We start from the raw sequence: 23,058 nt of genomic DNA, 5'->3' as shown, positions 1-23,058 counted from the left end.
CGTCACACTTATCCCGTTCAATAGATTATGTATTGGTTGGAGACTGGTCTTCAGTAACTGTAAAAGGCGCATTTATTTTGTTCACATAAAACTCTTTTCCGTTCCAATAAATTATTGGGGAATAAGGAACTCACCTGAAATAACAAATGCACTTCCAATAGCTATTCTGGTTGGCCAGCAGGGCTCCTCTAACTTGGCAGGGGCACTCACCAATTTTAACGACGCAGGAGCTTTCGGCTTACCTGGAAGGGTCTGGCGTGGCCGTGAAGAAGTGGATGCAAGGCAGGTGGGGATCCTGCGGCAGGACGGACACCATGCTTCCCGTGGTGCAGAAACCTTCTGAATCGACGCAGATCCCGCTGGCCTTGTCACTCAAGATGGTCATAATGGTCTCTGCGGTGATCTGCCCTGCACATCAGTAAAGAGGAAGATGGGAAACTGTACCGATACCAGAAGAAGAGGGTGTCAGAATTTGCAAATACTCGATGGAGGTTTGCTCTACTATGGAGCCAAGGCAAAGGGACAGATCTGGGGAACCGTCAAGAGAGGCGAAGTGGGAGGCAGGCGGACCAACTGGGAACAATCCATTGGGGAAGTCTCCCGCACGAAGCCTGTTGGAAAATGGTCACCCATTTGGATTTTCTGAATCGGGCGCCAAAATGTCCTGGGCCGGGCCTTTTTACTTGTGTAAGAGTCACTTCCTCTTGACTAATTTCTGCCCCACCCAAACCGACATGCAGAAGGACTAGGTGAGGTTCCTGAGTGTTAAGGGCAAAGGGAGGCATTCTGCATGTGCTCATAAGCACTCTCTCTGCACCAGCTGATCGGTGGGTCCCCCTACGCCCAAATGCAACGCCTAACCACCGCACCAAATCCAAGAGCCAGGTGTCTCAAGGTAACCAATCTCCCAATCTGGTGCCAGGATTAGAGAGAGATCTATCCATTACAGTGGTACCTCCAGTTGCAGATAGGATCTGTTCCGGAGGTCTCGTCAGATCCCAAGGTTTCCACAACCTGAGGACCGCTTCTGCACATGCGCAGACTGCTTTTGCATATGCACACACTGCGAAACCTGGTAAAATACTTCCGGGTTTGCCGCACACTCATCCCGAAGTTTACTTAACCAGAGGGTTACATAGACGAAAGTACGACTGTACTCCCACATAGATGTTCCAGCCTACATCTAAAACCACATCTTTAAATCAGCATTTCCCAACCTTGGGCCTCCAGCAGTTTTTGGACTACAACTCCCATAATCCTTAGCTAGCAAGACCAGTGGTCAGGGATGATGGGAATTGTAGTTCAAAAACAGCTGGAGGCCCAAGGTTGGGAAACACTGCTTTAAATAGATCTGTTCCATTACATTATGGGGTTGCAAACCAAATGCTAAGTTCTCTGGGTCCTCCTTGAGTGATGCTTGCTAGGCAACCAGGAGGATGTTGGTATTTCCAGCTGCCACCCCAGTGGGGTCACATGACCAGCTGGGCTGAGCTTTTGACTATCTGAACCAATATTAAGCGGCTCTATGGGATACGCTTCCCTCTACAAAACAAAGCCAATAATAATAATAATAATAATAAAAGCTTTCTGGGAGATAAGAAATAATGAAATGGAAAAAAATGCTTAAAATAACCTTTGTTAAGAAACCAGAAGCTTTCGTATTAGGAATTACAGGTACCGATATACCAAAGGAGCAGAAAAGACTCTTCATGTATGGAACAACAACCGCTCAGATGTTATTGGCCCAGAGTTGGAAAGAAGACAAAGTCCCTACCAGAGAGGAGTGGCAAACCAAGCTGATGGACTATGCCAAAATGGCAAAACTGACTGGAAAACCCAGAAACCAAGAGGACAAAAACTTTATAAAAGAACGGGGAAAAACTAAGTTATTTAGGAGACCACTGTAAGCAGATGGAAACATTAGCAGGATTTCAATTTCACTTGTAGCGCAACAATTACCATGGATTGATATAAAACAGCCACCCCCAACCTTTGGCCCTCCAGATGTTTTGGACTACAATTCCCATCATCCCTGACCACTGGTCCTGTTAGCTAGGGATCATGGGAGTTGTAGGCCAAAAACATCTGGAGGGCTGCATGTTGAAGAATATGTAGTATTAAATGTTTAAAATGGGACCCCATGGAGGTCATGGGAGTTCCAAGATTCAGAGGAAACTCTGTATATGGATATATACAGTGGTTCCCCGGGTTAAGAACTTAATTCCTTCTGGAGGTCCATTCTTAACCTGAGGTATCACTTTAGCTAATGGAGCCTCCCGTTGCCATGCGATTTCTGTTCTCATCCTGAAGCAAAGTTCTTAAGCTGAGGTACTATCACTGGGTTAATGGAGTCTGTAACCTGAAGCGTCTGTAACCCGAGGTACCACTGTATTTGGATTCTTTTATAAAAACTTTGCATTTGTAAAATGAAATAAAAATCATTTCAAAACAAAACAAAAAACAAGCTTCCAAAACCCTACAGCTCTACGTATTTTGGATACACACCTGAATGTTGGTGCAGCAGCTGCTGGCCAGCACAATAGCGAGCTTTGGCCGCCTCCATGCGCACAGGCTGGTGGGTGAGAGAGAAGACCTCCAGGAAGCTGAACGCCCCTTGGCCACTCCACCATCCCTGCTCCCGGGCATGTTGCCTGAGGCCCGCATGCTCAGAGGTAATGTCGGTACCAATGCTCAGCTGGTTGGAAATGTTACGGGCTCCTTCTGCAGGGTGGGAGGAGAGACAAGGAGATCCTGCTCAACCAGCGGGAAGTTTGAAAAGGCTTAGCCGATCTGGAATACAATTCCATAATAAATCTCAGCAGCCCGAGGTTTTATTTATTTATTACATTTATATACTTCCTTTTTCCTCGAAGGAGATCCGAGGTCCTAGACTAACATTCAAATAAATAAATAAATAAATAAATAAATAAATAAATAAATAAATAAATAATTTATTTATTTATTTATACTCCGCCCATCTGGCTGGGTTTCCCCAGCCACTCTGGGTGGCTCCCAACAGAATATTAAAAACACAATAAAACATCAAACATTAAAAACTTCCCTGAACAGGACTGCCTTCAGATGTCTTATAAAAGTCAGATAGTTGTTTATTTCCTTGACATTGGATGGAAGGGCGTTCCACAGAGCGGGTGCCACTACCAAGAAGGCCCTCTGCCTGGTTCCCTGTAACTTCACTTTTCTCACAGTGAGGGAACCGCCAGAAGGCCCTCAGAGCTGGACCTCTTTGTCTGGGCTGAACGATGGGGGTGGAGACGCCCTTTCTAACCACATACAGGGTTCCGAACTGAACTTTTCTCAGAGCAGAATCTGAACCAGGAATCTCGGCAAAGTAAGCAAACAAAAGCCCTGACCGTTCGCAAAAGAGCAACGCCAGATAGTTCTGTGTATCTGTTAAGATCTAAGGTGTCCTGTCATCTCTTTCTGCAATGTACTCACCTCGAATCCTTTGAGCTGCCCAAAACCGCCCGGCTGTTTCTACAACCCAGGCTTCAGTGCGATCCGCAAGGAGGAAGGTGTTGTGGTAAATGAAGGGGGTCGGCTCCTCCTTGCAACTGCCCCCTTGGCCGTAATGTTCCAGGAGGGTTGTTATAACCTGGACTGCTTCCTGGGCACTGCTGCCTCTCTCCAAACCGAGCCTGAAATACATTATTTAGCCATTACTGCCTCTGCAAACCTGGCTGTGAACTAATTTACTCAGGGATGGATGACCAGTGGCTCTCTAGTTGTTGTTGACTCCGCTTCCCATGAGCCCCAGCCAACATAGTCACTGGTCAGGGATGATGGGAGTTGTAGTCCAGCAACAGCTCAAATCCCTCAGATTAACCACCTCTGCCCTAATTGATGCACCGAACTTATTACAGTATTCTTTAAAAAGCAATATATTTTCTCAATGTAGCTTTTTTTTAAAAAGAGGCTTTTAGGCAAACCAGGGATTTTTAAGTAAGATCATTTGCAAACCGTGACTGATCGCTATTAAAAAATCAGACGGTGTTTGACTCTTTTGTTCATCGAGTCGGGAATCTTGCAGTAACTGAACAGAACTAAAAAGGTTTCAGAAATAAACAAGTCTCCAATAACCGCCAATACTGTGGGAGACCCAGGTTTAAAGGACACCAATTACAACCGTTTGCTTTGCGATTCTTATTTGGTCTGGGGGGAAAGATTAAAGGGGGGGGGCACACACATGATAGCCACCTTCAAATATTTGATAGGCTGTCATACAGGCGATGAAGCAATTCGTTTTCTGCAGTTCGACAAGGCAGACCCTGAACCAATGGCTTAAACCACAAGAAAAAGCTTTCTTATTAAACATCAGGGAGAACTTCCTGATGATTTAATTGTGTAACAGACTGCCTTGGAATGTGGACTCTCCTTTGCTGGAGGTGTTCAAACCTACCAGGGATGCTGTTTTCCTATTATGAACAACTATAGTGCTGTAAAAAGGGACATGGGTGACGCTGTGGGTTAAACCACAGAGCCTAGGACTTGCTGATCAGAAGGTCGGCAGTTCGAATCCCCACGATGGGGTGAGCTCCCGTTGCTCGGTCCCTGCTCCTGCTAACCAAGCAGTTCAAAAGCACGTCAAAGTGCAAGTAGATAAATAGATACCGCTCCGGCGGGAAGGTAAACGGCGTTTCTGTACGCTGCTCTGGTTTGCCAGAAGCGGCTTAGTCATGCTGGCCACATGACCTGGAAGCTGTCTGTGGACAAACGCCGGCTCCCTTGGCCAATAAAGCGAGATGAGCATCACAACCCCAGAGTCGGTCACGACTGGACCTAATGGTCAACCTATGGTTACCTATAGTGCTGTAACTCTTCTTAGCTCACCAATTCTCAGAACAATTGTTGAGAGGGCATTCACTGTCATTCCCATTATACAGATGCAAGAACTGAGGCCAGACCATCTTTGTCCAGATGCAATGACAGTATCATCTCAGCCTCCATGTGGGCCAGCAGCATGGGCACAACCGGGGGGGGGGGCAGCTGACCTCCCCTAAATCAATAAAAATCAATACAAATCTGAAGTTCTGACCTCCTAACGAAAGCTTGCCCCCTAACAAAAATCCTGGCTACGGCCATGCAATTACAGAGGAGAAGAATACAACTTGGGCGCAAGCTGATGATTCACAGTCACCCAACATGTCGCCTCTTACCTGACGAGATCCATGCCCAGCAAGGCTTCCTCCTCTGCCACGGGCTCCTTGGTCCACACCCCTTCATTGCCGATGCAGACCCCGTGCTCGTTGGCCCCCATCTCGGCTCCCCAGAGCCAGGCTGGTCGGCTGAGAATGACCGCATGGGTCTTCTCAACCTGGTCCACTTCAATATATGTGCACTGGGAAGAAAGGCAGCCTTTGAAACAAAAGTCCACGCTGGTGCTTTCATTATTTTTGTTGTCTTGCTCACAAAAAAGAGTGATACGCTTCCCTGTTCGAAGCGTTGTTCCTCAAGCCATTCCTAATTCATCTTTGCATAGGGTAAAGATATCCCCTCTCCATCAGCACCCTACTGAAATGAATCTGACACTAATGAAGCTGTGCTGATCTGAACAGCTATGGGGAAAAGAGCTTTTAAATGTGGGGGGAGGGACACGGACACGGACACACACACACACTTCACTGTGCTCCAAGGTGTTAATGTGAACATAACTTGCCATCCTCTATACATACTCCAATTTCCCGACGTCTTTCTTAATACGTTAGTACCTAGATTGGAACACAGGACTCCAGAACGGCAGTGCTGGCAGTGCATTAAGGACAGATTCTGCCACCTCTTTTCTGAGAGTGTCTCAATTCACACATAATGCCAAGTGTGCAGGCTACTCAAGGGAAGATTACCGCTGCTTTGCTCCTTCTCTGGTCCTGATGTTTTGCAGTGAGCTAATCCATGGTTTGGCTTAGCACGCTGCCCAAACCTGAGCCTATGGTTTGTCTCCTGCACAGACCATGGGATGCAAACAAGAACAAGCCTTGGCTGCAGTTCATGGTTTGTCTGGAGCAAGACAAACCATGAACCCAGGTTCAGACGGCATGTTAGGCCAAACCATAGGCTGCCGCACAGCAAAGCAGTAGAAGCAAAGTCACCATGGACTCCATATGTTCATGCTAAACCAGCAGTTCTCAACAAGTATGGCAAGCCACACTGATGTGCCAGAAGATAATGACAAATGTGGTAGGAAGATTTAAGGACAATCAAGCATTTAAACATTTCAGTGTAGTATAAAGCAATTGTTTTTATTTGCAGAATATGGACAGATATATTTTCAAAATGAGAACAGAAAGCACCAGGTCATACTGATGACAATCCTAGTTGTAATCTTTTCGTTTTCCAATTATCAACGAAATTTTGGTGTGGCAGGAGCAAAATACTTATTGTGTAAGTGTGGCCCAGAGAAAAAAGTTTGAGGACCAGTGTGCTAAACCAGAGTTTGATAAAGCATAGTTTGGCTTAGCACTGCCTGCAAACCTGGTCACTGTTCTGTTCATAGAGAATGTATATGCTAGTAATTAGGGGGTGGTTTGTGTGCCCTGATTTAGGATGGACCACAGCAATAGATACGTTGGAGATGTGAGTCCTCATTACTTTCTAGAACATAGCCCTCTCCCACAAATGCAGCTCCGTGTTCCCATGCTGCCTGCTGGATTTTAGCTCACCTGGACCTTTGCCCCCTTGGCATGGCTTCTGGCTGGGAAATAGACTACCTCTTGGACTTCATCCCTCGGCCGGTCAGAATTCTTGCCAAATATGATCTCTCTGGCCGCAGAGGCCGGGGGAAGAGAGACGAAGCAGTCGCAGGAGGAGGGTCGACAGGGACAAGGGTCAGTCATTTTATCTACAGGCAATAAGACAACAAGACAACAGCTGGAGATTGTAGCTTCCACTCCTGCTAAGTGTTGCATGAGATTCTCTCTGCTTTCTGACCTGGCGGGAAAGTCTCTCCCACTTTATTTGAAGCTACTGTCCAATGCAGTGCTAAGCATGCCTACTGAAAACAAAGCCCTGTTGAATTCAGTGCGACCTACTCCCTAACACCAAGGGACGCGGGTGGCACTGTGGGTAAAACCTCAGCGCCTAGGACTTGCCGATCGCATGGTTGGCAGTTCGAATCCCCCCAGCGGTGTGTGCTCCCGTCGTTCAGTCCCAGCGCCTGCCAACCTAGCAGTTCGAAAGCACCCCTGGGTGCAAGTAGATAAATAGGGACCGCTTACCAGCAGGAAGGTAAACGGCGTTCTGTGTGCTGCGCTGGCTCGCCAGATACAGCTTGTCACGCTAGCCACGTGACCCGGAAGTGTCTGCGGACAGCGCTGGCTCCCGGCCTATAGAGTGAGATGAGCGCACAACCCTAGAGTCTGTCAAGACTGGCCCATACGGGCAGGGGTACCTTTACCTTTACCTTTTACTCCCTAACAAGCGAGGTTAGGATCGTAGCCTTATCACAGCTCAAGGTATGCAAAGATAGCTGTCACAAACAGGGACAGCAGGCTCCTTTAAACGCTTATATGCCACTCCTACAAACACCTGTATGAAAAGAGGTGCTGGAACTCAAGAATAATGCCTCTACTGTTCTCTTATAATGGCAAGGCACCCACCTGAAATGCACCGGAACTCGGTTCCACCGAGTTCCGGTTGAAAAAAAGCCCTGTCGTCACTGCTTCCTAATGTTCTCCCTCCCCCAACCCCTTTGCAGGGCCCAAACTTTTCACAAGCCTTTTTTTTTTTTTTTTTTTTTTTTTTGCAATATTTAAACCCCAGCTCTCTCTCCAGTGTGTGCTATGCACGGCAGAGAACCTTGCACCCTGTAACCTTTTCATGGCATGCACAATAAGAGGGCATGTGCCACGGTGCAGTTTCTAATGTTTGATGTTTTATTATGCTTCTATCTATGTTGGAAGCCTCCCAGGGTGGCTGGGGCAACCCAGCCAGATGGGTGGGGTGCAAATAATAAATTTAATTATTATTATTATGCACCCACCGACTCACCCACGTCTATCCTAGCAGGCCTTGCGGGGTGGGGTCCCTGCTCAATGATACTTTACAAAGATCGCCCTACCTCCCCCAAGCCCTGCAGCAGCCAGGGCTTGGCGGTGACTATTGCACTTTTTCCTAAACTCTCGCAGGCCCTTCGCAATATATCCCTTTTTGAAGCGGCTCATTCGCTCCTCCTCCTCCTCTTCCTCCAGCTACAATCGAGCCGATTCACCATGCTGGTCCGTTTACTATTTGCTATTACGCTTGCAGCTGTTCCCCCTTCTGCTTTGCCCAGGGCCTGCAGAGTTATATTCTAGCTCTTGATAAAATATTATATCCCTTGATAAAATCCCTTTCTCGCGCGTGCACTCCCTCCCACCAGCCCCCAATCCCCCACGGCTCTTACAGGCTTCCGATGCAGGAGGCAGGAGCCCCGACTAGCCTTCCCCCACCGCGTCTTCCGGATCTGTCGCGTTCCGGGAGGAGACGTGTCCGCCGTCTGCAGCGAACCGGGGTCAAACTTTGCAAAGCTGAAGACGGCATCGGAGAACCGGCGGCGCTAGGGCCGGCTTATGTTTGGAGCTGCTTGGATGATTTATTAAGAAAACGTGTGTGGGGCTTGGGGTGGGTGCGTGATGCTGTCGTTGCCGCAGAGGGACACTAGAGGGCGCTCTTCGATCACGTACGGAGCCCAGGACGTGAAACGCAGGTTTCTCTTAAGAGTGGACAAAGCGAAGTAGTAAAAAAAAAAAGTTACTCAAGTGTCTTCAGACGCAAACCTGGCCCAACTTAAGGTGTTTGGGGGGCCCCGAGGTGGAAAGTCCAAATAGCTCGTTGGGAAAGTCCAAATACAAGAAGTCGGCCTTACTATAATTTTTATTTTATTTAAATACCCCCCCCCCCAATTCTTCGCTCGCAGAGATAAATAAAAACAACACCAACTCTTCCCTCAGGATTACAGTCTAGAAGGTTAGGGCACGAAAGAAAAAAGTCCTTCTCACGAGGCAGGAAATTCTCCCAATGAACCCCCATTGTTGTTTTGTTCAATGTGTCTACCACTCCTCATTGGAAGAGCCCAGGGCGGTTCGCAACAGGAAAATACAAAATGAGAATGCAAAATACATAATAAAACAAAAACAAACCAAGAGCACACCCCCCCTCCCACAAACACAGCTTGATTGTAATTTCATTTCAAGATCAAATCCATTTTATTTTCATCCATTATTGCTGGGCCCCTAAAAGGCTAGTGCCTACTCTGTCTATTTAGTAATCCGGTGCTGAACCCATTGTGGTCTTGCACACCGAAGATGCCCAGCTTCAAGGATAGGGCTCCTGGGCCTTTAATCGTTGTGTACAAGAGGGAGTTTCAGCAGGTGTAGCTTGCCATCCCTGGAGCCAGGCCAGGAAGGCATCTGACAACTGCTCATGCAAGCTACATCTGCTGAAATTCCCCTGCTGGGAGGCCCTCTTTCCCACAACTACTAAATATACAGGAGGCCGGCCTTACTATCATTTTTATTTTATTTAAATATCCCCCCCCCCCAATTCTTCGCTTGCAGAGACAAATAAAAACAACGCCATCTCTTCCCTCAGGCTTACAGTCTAGAAGGTTAGGGCACAAAAGACAAAAGGGAAGGGGAGGGTAGAGGAAAACAAGCAAACAGAAACCACATCCTTTACGTTACAAGGTACATAATATGAGCAGCTTGGATGAAAACAGGCTGTTCACAGTTGAGAAACAAGGCCTTGCTGAGCCCCTGAGAAATTGCCTGGCAATCCAGCTTTTGTAGCTCTTGACTATAATGCAGCCAGAAGTTGTTGACCTTGGAGGTCGGGGGTCTCAACCTTCTGGAAAATGGAGTCTGCCAGCTTCAGATACCATCAAGCCCACATAAGATGGTCTTTGATGGCTCTTCATCTCCAGGCTGTTGGTTCTAAATTCACTGGCGGACTTTGGTCTTTCAAATTGGCGCCCTGGGGAAGCTGTGTCTGCCGAATGTCTGTCTGAGTAGGGAGAAGGGACCCAGCTGGTCAAGTGTTTACAGTTCTTTCTTGTCTACTACTGCTTTCCTATCTTTAGCCTCTGTCCTCCCTCTTGTGCTTTCCCATTCATTTTGATGGGGCAGAATTTCCCAGCGGATTGTGCTCCATGTCTGGCAAGCCCACAGGCTTCATGGAAGGTTGGCACTAACATTAAGCAGAGGGAGGTGGCTGCCTCAGCCAGCAGAGGGTGGGGTACGCTGGTATGAGTTTTTGTGTTTGCCACATGGCCTGTCTGCTGTCGTGAAGTGTGCCAGCCCGTCGCCAGTGTTGGAGTTTGGTCAACTTCCGGAATAGAAGGGGGATGCCATCTTGAGATAAACAACTACCTGACATTCAGAAGACATCTTAAGGCAGCCCTGTTCAGGGAAGTTTTTAATGTGTGACATCTTAGTGTATTTTTGGTGTTTGTGGAAGCCGCCCAGAGTGGCTGGGGAAACCCAGCCAGATGGGCGGGGTACAAATAATAAATTGTTGTTGTTGTTGTTGTTGTTGTTATTATGTGCATCAGACAGGAAAATATATCGGTCCAAGCTCTGCCTCAGCCCCCTTCTGGTTTCTTGCTGTTTTTGGGTGGGATTCAATCACATACCAACAAATTTGGACCACAGAATTAAAGTTGCTGGCTTTTTGTGATAAGAAGAGTGATGAACTGGAAAGCGTGTGGGATCACAATTGCTTGACACCATGTCGTATACACAACACAAGCAAATATAAGACTGGACACTCAGTTAATCGTCAGCACCATCTAAGCTCCCCACAAATTTTGTGCAAAAATTTACAGGATGAATGCTGAATAAACAGGTCATTTTAGTTCATGACATGCTTCTCTAAACTCCCCTTGAGGCTTGCTTCTCCTTTCTAATCTGTCCTTGACCCTCCCAAATCTCCTCTGCTCCATCCCTAGGACTCTTCGAAAAGGCAGCAACAAGACCTTTTGATGCTCAAGGTGCAAAATCCAAGGGTGCCAGTAGATGACCTGTTTATTCCATGTTTATTCTGATTTGCTCGCACAGAGCTTATGCAGTGGTTAGACTAGGCCCAATTCTTATTCAGCATTTGTTCTGGTTTGTTTACAGGGCAGTTCTACAACAAAGTGCATTCATCCTGATTTGCCTGTGTGGTGTTTATGCATTTTCCCATTCATCTTTAATTCATCCCAAAATAGTCAGTGGATTTCCTTGTGACTTTTCTAAACCCCCCCCCCCAAGTCTGTGTCTGTTATTTAATGTTTTGTTATGTTTTTTTCAAAACATTACAAAGAACAACAACAGAAACGTGCCGTCAGTAACAGCAACTCACAGATAGAGCAATTTTATCAAGCAGTCTTACCAGCTTTCATACAAATGGGGATTACTGAGTATGCAATTCTCAAATTAATACTACCATTAAAATCATTTTATAAAAGTCACACTAAAAGACTAAAAAAGTCAGGGACATTCTGCAATTACTTTTTAAAAACAGAATGTTGGGGATGGGGTTATATGAAAAATGGAGGTGTTTGGAAAGACTGGAAATGGAGCATTTTAAAATCAATTTAAAAATTTGCCTGAAGCACTTTTTCATTTAAGTACTACTGCATAAATATTTTATTTTTTTAAAAAAAATAGGCAAATGGGGCAATTAAAAGACAGTTTAAAAAAATGTTATTGTCAAGAAAGGCAGTAGTGAGGTTGTGCCAAACTGTACATGCGCGGCAATAGGCCTACCGACTCAAAACATCTTTGCACACCTGAAAACTATGCCTTTTTTAAAAAGATGGAAGAGAAGCGCTACAGAAATCTACAATTGGGGAGACTGAACTACTGTTCTGTTCTTTAAAAAGAATATGGATTTAAGGTAAAGGTAAAGGGACCCCTGACCATTAGGTCCAGTCGTGGCCGACTCTGGGGTTGTGGCGCTCATCTCGCTTTATTGGCCAAGGGAGCCGGTGTACAGCTTTCCAGGTCATGTGGCCAGCATGACTAAGCCGCTTCTGGCGAACCAGAGCAGCACACGGAAACCCATTTACCTTCCTGCTGGAGTGGTATCTATTTATCTACTTGCACTTTGACGTGCTTTTGAACTGCTAGGTTGGCAGGTGCAGGGACCGAGCAACGGGAGCTCACCCCGTTGCAGGGATTCAAACCGCTGAACTTCTGATCAGCAAGTCCTAGGCTCTGTGGTTTAACCCACAGCGCCACCCGCGTCCCTAATAATATGGATTTATTGTAGCCTTAAAGAAAAAAGTTGCAAGAAGCCCAGGTAAAACCTAGGAAGAAAATGATTTGACAGATGTCTTGTAAAAACCATTAAGAGTGCAAGTACTCAGGGATGATAACCAGGCCTTTGGTTCCAAGGCCTGCCTTGCTGCTGGGCATCTTAAGTCCCATGTTTATTCTTCACACACTCTCTGAGCACTGCTAGGTGGGTGCAAATGATTCTCCCATTTTGGGTACACACCCATTTCCCAATTGGCCTGTGACTGTGACACCCTCCTTTAGATCCGGCTCCAATTTTTGCACCCACTTAAATCAAGCCTGAGCAAGTTCTTTGGAGTAAGCGAAAGTGTCCACTTGATTTAAAAACAAACAATCAACAACAACAACAAAAAGAGGACAAGGGTGGAGAAAGTAAGATACAGATAACAAGATACACTCCCTTACAGAGTTGGAGTTGCTGGTCCGGTGGCCTCCTCCGATTTGTACCCCAGGCATTATTTATATGGATGTTACACCCTGTTGCGTCACCCATAGGTTTTCCTCCTCTGCAACCGGTTGGTTCAGGCTGGATCTCAATCCAGTCTGAGCTTTCTGAGCTATGCCCCAGAGACTCCACCTTCTCCTGCTCCAGGAGTTGGAACCTCACCCTTCAAGAAAGTTCTGCCCTTCATGTTGAATTCCAAAGTGATGTGTGATACTTTGGAAAGGCCTTTTTACATACCCTCCGACATTTCTCTGGTGACAATAGGGACGTCCTATTTCATAATGATCGTTTGCTATTTATACCCTACACATCTGACTGGGTTGCCCCAGTTACTCTGGGCAGCTTCCAACATAGATAAAAACATAATAAAACATTAAACTTTAAAAAACAACAACCCTTCCTTACACAGGATTGCCTTCAGGCAGCTCAGGGGGGCAGATAACTCCATACCCTCCAACATTTCTCCAACGAAAATAGGGACATACGAAGGAAAAGTGGGACATACTGGGATCAAATCAGAAACCATGACAGGTTCTCTAAATCAGGGATGTCCCTGGAAAATAGGGACACTTGGAGGGTCTGCTTTTATCTCTCTATCCAGATCTTGTATTAAGATTAAGAGGGGTTTTCTCGGGAAAAGCGGTGGGGCAAAAAATAAACACCTCTTGGACCCATGACCGTGGCAGCTGTAGTTTGTTAAATGGTACTGAGAGTTGTTAGGAGACTCCTATTTCTCCCACCCACCCCAGCCACAGTTATAATTTTCAGAGTTGCATAGGAAGAGGGATTGACTGCAAACAGGTGTAGATGAGTCTTCATTTGGCATCAGTCAGCTGATATTTGTGGGGAATCGAGCTTGTAGATTTTATTAAGGGCCTCTCTACCTTTCACTCCATAATTTAAGCACTGTATGGATCAATTATTTTATTTTAAAAAGCGCACATTTTCAACGCAGTCAAGCTTTACGCACATTAAAGTTTGCAAAGTTTGCATCGTTTATTCTGGAGGAGAACGATTTGATTTGGGAGTGGGTGTTTCGAAGAATTTTGGGTGGGGATGGGAGATCCTTTTCATTTCAATTTTAGAGTCTTTTTTTAAAACACTCTCTCTCTCTCCCGCCCTGTACCCCTTTTCCCACCACGGAGGTGACAGAAAACCTGAGATGAAAAATGCAGGCCGACCGTAGCTTCTGGATCGGTCGGAAGTGCTTTGGTCCTGTCCGACCGGCTGTTCAAGGGAGTAACTCCCATCCCTCCCCGCTTATGTTTTGAAATAATAAGCTGAGGTGAGGTGGGGGGAGGGAGGGAGAAGAGAATATCTTCCACAAATATATTGGGTAATGGAGATTCTATCTCCAGGTGCTCTTCAAACAGTGTGTGTGACACATTGCTCGGAAAAGGGACTGGGAGTGGATAATTCCCAAGGGAGCTTAGCAACAAGTCTCCCCATGTGGTAATGTTATGCCTGAAATGTGTTACAAAGCGGCTTTTAATGGGCAGATCCACACTAGACATTTAAAGGATATTCAGCACGCGGGTGGCACTGTGGGTTAAAGCCTCAGCACCTAGGACTTGCCGATCGAAAGGTCGGCGGTTCGAATCCCCGCGGCGGGGTGCGCTCCCATTGTTCGGTCCCAGCGCCTGCCAACCTAGCAGTTCGAAAGCACCCCCGGGTGCAAGTAGATAAATAGGGACCGCTTACCAGCGGGAAGGTAAACGGCGTTCCGTGTGCTGCGCTGGCTCGCCAGATGCAGCTTGTCACGCTGGCCACGTGACCCGGAAGTGTCTGCGGACAGCGCTGGCTCCCGGCCTTTAGAGTGAGATGGGCGCACAACCCTAGAGTCTGGCAAGACTGGCCCATACGGGCAGGGGTACCTTTACCTTTACAGCACACATTTAAAGCCCATGACTTCCCCCAAAGGATCCTGGGACCTTAACAGACCCCACCCCCCACCCCAAGTGCCGCTATTTTCCAGAGACAGTCCCGGATTTACAGAAGCTGTCCGTCCCAGTTTCTGATTTGACCCCAGAATGTCCTGCTCTTCTACCCAGTGTTTATCCCATCCTTCTTCCAAGGAGTTCAGGCCAGGCTTAACTACCTCTTGCTTAACCCTCACCACAGCACTGAGAAGCACATTAGACAATGGTCTGAGATCACCCAGTAAAATGAGTGGGGATGTGAACTCAAAAGTCTCTCCAAAGCCTAATTCCACTACCAATTAACCCATAAGAGGCTGCTGCCTGACAAATAACCAGTTCAAAATATCATGAGGGGGGAAAAAGGAGAACTAGAAGTTGAAACAGTATGGACCAAATCACACAGTTTTCAAATTTAGGGTTGCATTCAACTAAGTAGGTAAAAAGGTAAAGGACGCCAGGACGGTTAAGCCCAGACAAAGGCGACTATGGGTTTGCGGCGCTCATCTTGCTTACAGGCCGAGGGAGCCGGCGTTTGTCCACAGACAGCCTTCCGGGTCATGTGGCCAGCAGAACTGAACGGCTTCTGGTGCAACAGGACACCGTGATGGAAACCAGAGCGCAAAGAAACGCCGTTTACCTTCCTGCCGCAGCAGTACCTATTTATCTACAGTGGTACCTCAGGTTACATACGCTTCAGGTTGCAGACTCCACTAACCCAGAAATAGTGCTTCAGGTTAAGAACTTTGCTTCAGGATGAGAACAGAAATTGTGCTTTGGCAACGCGGCGGCAGCAGGAGGCCCCATTAGCTAACATGGTGCTTCAGGTTAAGAACAGTTTCAGGTTAAGAATGGATCTCCGGAACGAATTAAGTACTTAAACTGAGGTACCACTGTACTTGCATTGGCATGCTTTTGAAGTGCTAGGTTGGCAGGAGCTGGGACAGAGCAATGGGAGCTCACCCCGTCACAGGGATCTGAACCGCCCACCTTCTGATCGGCAAGCCCAAGAGGCTTATAAGTAGACCCACTGAAATGAATGGAGCAAAGTTAGTCACATCCATTGACTGCAGTGGGTCTATTCTGAGCAGGACCTTGGTTTGGTCTTCAAGGCAGTCACTGGGGTCTGGGATCAGAACTAGCAACATCATGGGCCGCAGGAGGGGAGAGGGCTGTTGAGGTTGAGGCCTGCTTGCGAGGTTCCCACAGAGGTCTGGCTGGCCCTTGTGAGAACAGGGTGCCAAACGAGACAATCCATCGCCCTGATCTACTGGTGAAGCCCAACAAGGCTGGCAGTTCTGAGCTATAGCCAAGAAATCCTTGCAAGCGTGATCAAGTTAATTTCTTTTGAGAAGATTGATTTTGGAAACTTGTTAAAATGTTATACAATAAAATTCAACCAGGGGGATTTGAGGAAGTCACTTAACAATGATATTAAGATTGGTTTAATTACAATTAGGATGTATGTTTGTTCGTTTGTTCGTCTTAAAAATTTTGTGGAAAATTAATTTTAAAAATTGAAAAAGAAAGAAAGAAAATAAATCCTTGGAAGAGACAGGAACACCATTCAGGGTTATCTTTTCATTTTTGTTCTTGTTTTTATTATGTATTTTGTGCTTTTATCTTGTATTTTTATGCTGTGAACCGCCCTGGGATCTACAAATGAAGAGTGGTATACGACGACGAAGAAGAAGAAGAAGAAGAAGAAGAAGAAGAAGAAGAAGAATTTATAAGCACCCCCCACAAAAAAAGGACAACCACACAAACATTTTTAAAAAAACTTCTGTGAAGGAAGCAGGATTCCTAGGGCCACCCCCCCCAACACCATTTCAAGATTAATAGAGGGTCAGGGTCAACCCCAGAACTTTTCTTGCTAGACCCCAAGCACCATCCACCATCAGTCTCCAGGGGCAGGGGGTGGGGGTCTGAGCTAGATTCAGTTTTCCCAGTGCTGATTCTCCTTCCAGCTATGAAAGAGTTTTCTTCTGTATCAATTAACTAAAAAAAAAGTTTTTGATTCAGAGCATCCCATACATCAGAAGCTCTGCCTTGTCATGCGCTGCCACGGTGGTATGAAACCAGACCAGTTCCACATGGCTGAGCGATTCCCTCCCTCCTGTCAGCATGGATGATAAATCACGTAAAAGGTGGCCACGGGAAAATGGCCGGGAGCTGTTCTGCCATGTCTGCTCTTGCAAAGGGATGCGAGGCAGCAGATCTTGGAGTGGCCCATAGCTCCCAAGATCCTCAAAGCAATAAGGCGGCAGGCAAACAAGCAGCTTTTGAGGGAGGCAGCCGAGTGACGCAGAAACAATCCTTCCATTTCCCCACTGAATCCAGATGAGAACATTTCTTCTCATGTGCAGAATGCTCTCTGTTTACCCCACCCCACCCACTGAATAACAACTCTGCTGGATCTGTCCAAAGGCCCATCTAGTCCAGCATCCTCTGTCCAAAGGATAGCTCAGTTGGTAGAGCATGAGACTCTTAATCTCACGGTTGTGGGTTCGAACCCCACGTTGGGCAAAATATTCCTGAATTGCAGGGGGTTGGACTAGATGACCCTCATGGTCCCTTCCGACTCTACAATTCTATGATGGTCAACCAGATGGCCATGGGAAGCCCACAATGACAGCAATAAACAACAGCCGCCATTGTCTCCTAGTAACTGATATTCCAATGCATGGTGCCTCTAAAACCAGGAGATGGATATAATATTCTCTATGACAGCCTTCCCCGGCCTGATGCCTTCCTGACTACAACTCCCATCATCCTTTGACCATTGCCCAGGATGGCTGGGGCTCATGGGAGTTGGAGTCAAAGAACATCTGGAAGGCACCAGGTTGGAGGAGGCTGCTATAAATTTGACCAAACCCCACTTTAAAGCCGTATAAACTAGAGGCCGCTATCGCCATTTGTGGCAGCACTTCCATAAATTAGTTAAGCACTATATTAGGAGTAAACTGGTACTGGTCACTAGACACCTGAGACTTAGTGTCATGGGACATGCGTTAGGGCCGAAGAATCTGTGGCCCTTCCAATGTGGTTGGACTCCAACTCCCAACAGCCCCAGCCAGCATAACAGATGATTGAGGGATGATGGGAATTGTCACCCAACAATATCTGGGCGACAATCAGTTCCTGGCATATGTCTTCTGCATCCTTATTAGGGATGGGCGAACCTGTTTCTCCCCCCCCCCCAGTTTCTGATTTTTCCAATATTTTATTCGAATCAATTTGCTTTTCTTTTTTATATACAGTGGTGCCTCAGGTTAAGAACTTAATTCGTTCTGGAGGTCCGTTCTTAACCTGAAACTGTTCTTTAGCTAATGGGGCCTCCCATTGCCACCGCGCAATTTCTGTTCTCATCCTGAAGCAAGGTTCTTAACCCGAGGTACTATTTCTGGGTTAGCGGAGTCTGTAACCTGAAGCGTCTGTAACCTGAGGTACCACTGTATACAAAAAAGTAGACATGTGGGGGGGGGGGGACTGCCAGCATTTTAGCACAAATTTCTCCTAAGGCACCCATTTTTGTATGCACATTTCCCAGATATAATGTATTTTGTATGCTATTTTTATGAATATATGCATTTACCTGCACACTTTATCCTATAGTGTACAATTTTGTACCTATTGCTCAGCTGAAGAATAGCACAGCAAAATTCGTAGTAGTGCAAATACAAAGGATGGCTGTGTTTCAGATTGTGTATTGTTTGTAAATTGAAAATTGATTTGTCTCCAAATCTGAACTAAATTTCATTCCTCCCCCCTCCCCCCGCTCCCTAATCCTGGCTTCCCTTTTTAATTCACCAAGCACTGCTTCCCTTCTCTCAAGTGCCTAATACCTTGTGGGTTGCCTTCTAATGCAGCGTGTTGTAAAAGCACTGTATGTCTTCATTGTGGTTTCTTTAACAACGTTATTAGCAAATTAGGATAAAAATCAAGCCAGGTTTTGTAAGAACCAAAGTTTCCAAGCAGAGCTCCTTGCATGTACTCTACTCTTGTGCAAGTAAATTAACTTATGTTTGTTAATAATGTCAGCAAGCAGCAATGGTTTCAGCAGTTTACAACGCATGCACTGGGTCTCAAGGTTTCTACACCTTTTTGGTTTTATATGTTATATTTTAAAGGTAAAGGTAAAGGGACCCCCGACCATTAGGTCCAGTCATGACCGACTCTGGGGTTCTGGCTCTCATCTCGCTTTATTGGCCGAGGGAGCTGGCGTACATCTTCTGGGTCATGAGGCCAGCATCACTAAGCCGCTTCTGGCAAACAAGAGCAGCGCATGGAAAGCCGTTTACCTTCCCACCGGAGTGGTACCTATTTATCTACTTGAACTTTGATGTGCTTTTGAACTGCTAGGTTGGCAGGAGCAGGGACCGAGCAACGGGAGCTCACCCCATCACGGAGATTCGAACCACTGACCTTCTGATCGGCAAGCCCTAGGTTTAATCCACAGCGCCACCTGTGTCCCTACATTATATTTTAGAGATATATTACTTTGGAGATGGTTTCAGGGTAGCAATAAGTGGTGATGGTTTTAGGTATCAAAGCTTTAGGGACTTGGTGAGCTGTTATCCATCGTTGTTTGAGCCCTGTGATTTCCATCTAAAGGACTGATAAAAAGGCAGGTGTGTTAGGTACCTTTTTCCACAGAGTAACCCTAGACAGACCATTCACACTGGGTATTAGGAAAGTAACACTACCAATTCAGAGGGCGTGATATTGAGCTTAGCTTGCTTGCCTCCCAGTACCTCTTTTTAGGCATGAAACATTTGCCTTGGAAAAGGCTAAACTCACCGCTGCCTGTTCCCCCTTTGCCCACTTACTCTCAGTTTGCTGCCCTTCTGCTGAAGCAGACAGACAGAAGTAGGGTAGAAAACACACTCTTTTATTAGGGTACAAAATGCAGAACCCCACAAGTCTTCACCCCAATTTACTTCACAGCTAGACAAATCCTAGTGCATATTCCCCAGTGTGTAAGAAACCGTACTGGAAGAGGAATGAAGGGAATGAGCGCAGGGTGCTGAAGGAGAAGAGAGAAATCAAACAGAAGGGCAGATCATGTGTTGCATTTTACCATTACCAGGAACAATAGTACACCCAGGTGAAAGTGAGCCAACATTTCACATCTTTCAATCCCAGCATCAGGCAACCAACCATACTGAAATCAGTCATTTTTCATTATTATTATTATTAAGGCTGCGGAACTTTACTTTTGCTGCAGCAAATAACAAACCAACGAACTCCATCAAGACAGAGAAGTCCTGGCTTCCTGTAGTTATTTGGGGGTAATTCTTCCAAATAAATCCATCTCTGTATGTCGCAGTATTCATAGCAAAACACACATGCACACACACAGTAAGGATATTGCAAGTCCAAAGTTTTAAAAATGGGATATTTGAATTTCAAGGCTGCAATTCTAGGCACCTACCCAAAAATAAGCCTCAGTGAGCATAGTGGGACTTATGGTGTGTCACTGTGCGCGCACACACACAGGCCTACCAGGAATGCCTTTTCTGCTTTTAGCTTTCCAAAAGCAAGCACGTTACTCCCATTGTGCACGAAGCAAGTTAGCAAACTCCCTTCTCACTCTGGTTCCTAAATTTCTGATTTCTCCCCCAATTAGCTGCATGCTTCCCGTGGTAAGTTATCTCTTGGGAAATTACCGTATCTGTATTTTCAAAGTGTCTAGTTGAAAGAGCCAATGCCCACTTTTTGGTGATTTGAACTTGTGGCCAAAACCCGAGAAAGATACGTTTTTTGAAACTCAGATATAACATTTGGTTTCCCAAATAGCAAAGGATTATAAGGACAAGCTTTGCTAGTTTTCCCTTCATGGAAAATACAGATATGCTGAAGATTGGGGGGTGGGGGTGAGTGTGAGTGATTTGTTAAGCAACACTAGTAATGTATTCCAATATTTGCATAGGACGGGGCCAAAATTTCCATTCCAATGCTCAGATTTTGAATTTGCTGTATACAGAAACTTCCATCACCCAAACAGGAACCTGCATTTAGAAATATATGCGAAGTATTGAACTGGTGTGAAACTCCATTTAAATTCTACATGTATTTGCTACTGGAGGAGGAAGATCAACTGTCATATTGGTGCCTGAGACAAAGTCACCACAACCCAGCATTCTATACCCATTAATGAATAGGAGGCACAATCTACCAGAAAGTTCTCCTGCACAAACCTAATTGAAATGAATGAGATACGCTGCCAAAGGTCAGTTCTGTAAGTATTTTCTCTCTGCTAGCCTTAATGGCATCCAGAATCTACCAACTGCGCTAGCTTCATGACAGGAACACCTCTCACTCTGGTTTTCAGCCCCCTTGCTCTAAGATGCACAACTACAACACACTCCCACCCAGTCTGCAACAGAATATTCTTTTTGCCCTGTTTAAATTAATACTCTATCAGCCCACATAATGTGAAAATAATTAAGGTTGTTAAGCTAAGGATGGATTAATGGAGGGGGGAGATGTCCACTGCCCCTCTACTCTTCACCTGAGTTACAAGCTACAGAGATGTTTGGGAGGGACTAGGTGTCTAAAAAGGCCTTTAAAAGTATGGAATATTTCATGGATGGTCTCCAGCACTCCAAACTTATTCCTAAAATAAAATGTAATTCACTTCCAACTTTTCCTCTCGGTCTTTAAGCAGCACATCCCACCCCACTCCCTAGGGAGGAGCTACGAACTCCTAGAAAGTGGTAAGTCCCATTTTTCAAAGTACCCCCACCATGAATTCCAAGCCCATTATTAAACTCACAGAAACCAGCCGAAAGGCTCCTGATTTACTGGGGATATCCCATTAACGAGCAAAGAAGCAGTTCTATGCAGTTCTAACACGCATCCACACACACATTTGCCAAGGAAGATTTATTAATATTACATTTTTCTACTGCACTCCTCTTCCTGGTTCAGTCAAGTCAAGACATACAAGAGGCCTGGGATGCCTGGGACAGGTGAGGGAGGATTTGGTGGTTGCTATAGCAACCGTCCCAGAGCTGTACATCCTGAGATTTTACAGCTTTTGATATATTTTTTTAAAGGCAATCGCTAGCCCTCATTAAAAAGACATCCTCTAATTATGACTTAATGGCACAGCTTGATTACCTGATGTTACATACCTCTCTCTCCTCTGCCTCCCCACAAGCACATGTCTCCTGCCTCCTGGCCAAGTCAAGAAAGAAACAAAAGCTGGGTTGGAACAGGTCAGGGATGGGATCGTTGTTACCAAAGCAACGGCTGCAGTTCTGCTAACCTGGAGACTTTTAGGCCATGGACACACCATTTACTTAAAGCACACGACTCTCCACCCCAAAGAATCCTGGGAACTTTAGCTTATCCCTCAAAAAGCTGCAATGCCCCCCCCTAGCACCCTTAACAAACTGCATTTCCCAATGTTCTTTGCGGGGTGAGGCAGGGCGCAGTCATGCGTTTTCAATATTCGGTGTGTGCCCAGCCTTTATTTTCATTTGGAACAACAACTAACCCTCAATAATATTTCCAGACGTAAAAACAGAATATTCTGGTTTTGTCATCATAGTGCCATAGCCTTTTTCTGCATCCCTATAGCTGCTCTACTTTAGCACACTTGGGGATTGGGGGAAGAGAACAAGGTCCTACAAAACAGTTTGCTCCACTACTGATCCCATAACGTAGCAGGTCATATGGGTGCTTCTAAGCTGACCAGCCCTCTAGTAACTTGCCCATTCGACTCAGAGTGTGGCAAAAGGCATTAGACCAAATTTGGGGCATTCTGGTCCACCTAAGGCAGGGGTCTGCAAACTTTTTCAGCAGGCAGCCGGTCCACTGTCCCTCAGACCTTGGGGTGGGCCGGACTATAATTTGTAAGAAATATATGAACGAATTCCTATGCCCCACAAATAACTCAGAGGTGTATTTTAAATAAAAGGGCACATTCTACTCATGTAAAAACATGCTGATTCCCAGACTGTACGCGGGCCAGATTGAGAAGGCGACTGGGCCGGATCTGGCCCCTGGGCCTTAGTTTGCCTACCCATGATCTAGCGCTCTCATCCAGACTTCCTTTTATGCTGTGTTTGTTTGTTTCTTGTCCCTGCGTTTCCCCCGTTGATAAATAATTGCTACACACATCTCAAACCAATCAACTGTAATATGTACCGTATATAGCCCCACATTAACAGTCTAGGTGAAGGGAGATTTCAGGATTTTTTCTAACAAAGCCCTTCATTCTCCTCAGTCAATAAAGGGGTTTTCAGATCTCCCCCAGCATCTTCTTTTTGCCCCTCAGCTACAATTTCTCACAGAGTCATGGTGGAAGGGGGAGAGCGAGGGGTGCTGTGGCTACCTACAAAACCAGTTACTCAATAGCCTTTGGAAACGAGCCATTCTATATGTTGCCTTTTGGGATCATAAAGGTAAGAAGCCACCA

General features: G+C 46.0%; 1 protein-coding gene across 3 annotated transcripts in view; it reads right to left on the bottom strand.

Moving 5' to 3' along the window:
- Positions 1-23,058, bottom strand: part of SCRN2 (secernin 2) — a 26,534-nt gene extending 3,476 nt beyond the window's left edge. The window contains exons 1-6 of one of the 3 annotated variants that reach the window (XM_083408720.1): positions 21,770-23,058; positions 6,675-6,853; positions 5,175-5,356; positions 3,457-3,656; positions 2,506-2,721; positions 243-408 (exon numbers count right to left, since the gene is read on the bottom strand). In XM_083408720.1, the coding sequence (XP_083264846.1) occupies positions 243-408; positions 2,506-2,721; positions 3,457-3,656; positions 5,175-5,356; positions 6,675-6,853; positions 21,770-21,800 (974 nt within the window). In that variant the 5' untranslated portion in view covers positions 21,801-23,058. Of the gene's footprint in view, positions 1-242; positions 409-2,505; positions 2,722-3,456; positions 3,657-5,174; positions 5,357-6,674; positions 6,854-8,395; positions 8,830-21,769 lie in introns of those variants that run through there. The other 2 variants (XM_083408721.1, XM_083408722.1) reach the window with 2 other exon arrangements.

The sequence above is a fragment of the Podarcis tiliguerta genome (assembly GCF_965153285.1).
Source record: "Podarcis tiliguerta genome assembly, chromosome: 13".
Classification (NCBI taxonomy): Eukaryota; Metazoa; Chordata; class Lepidosauria; order Squamata; family Lacertidae; genus Podarcis; species Podarcis tiliguerta.
The sequence above is the reverse complement of the archived record's forward strand: the minus strand, read 5'-3'. Positions and strand labels throughout refer to the sequence as shown.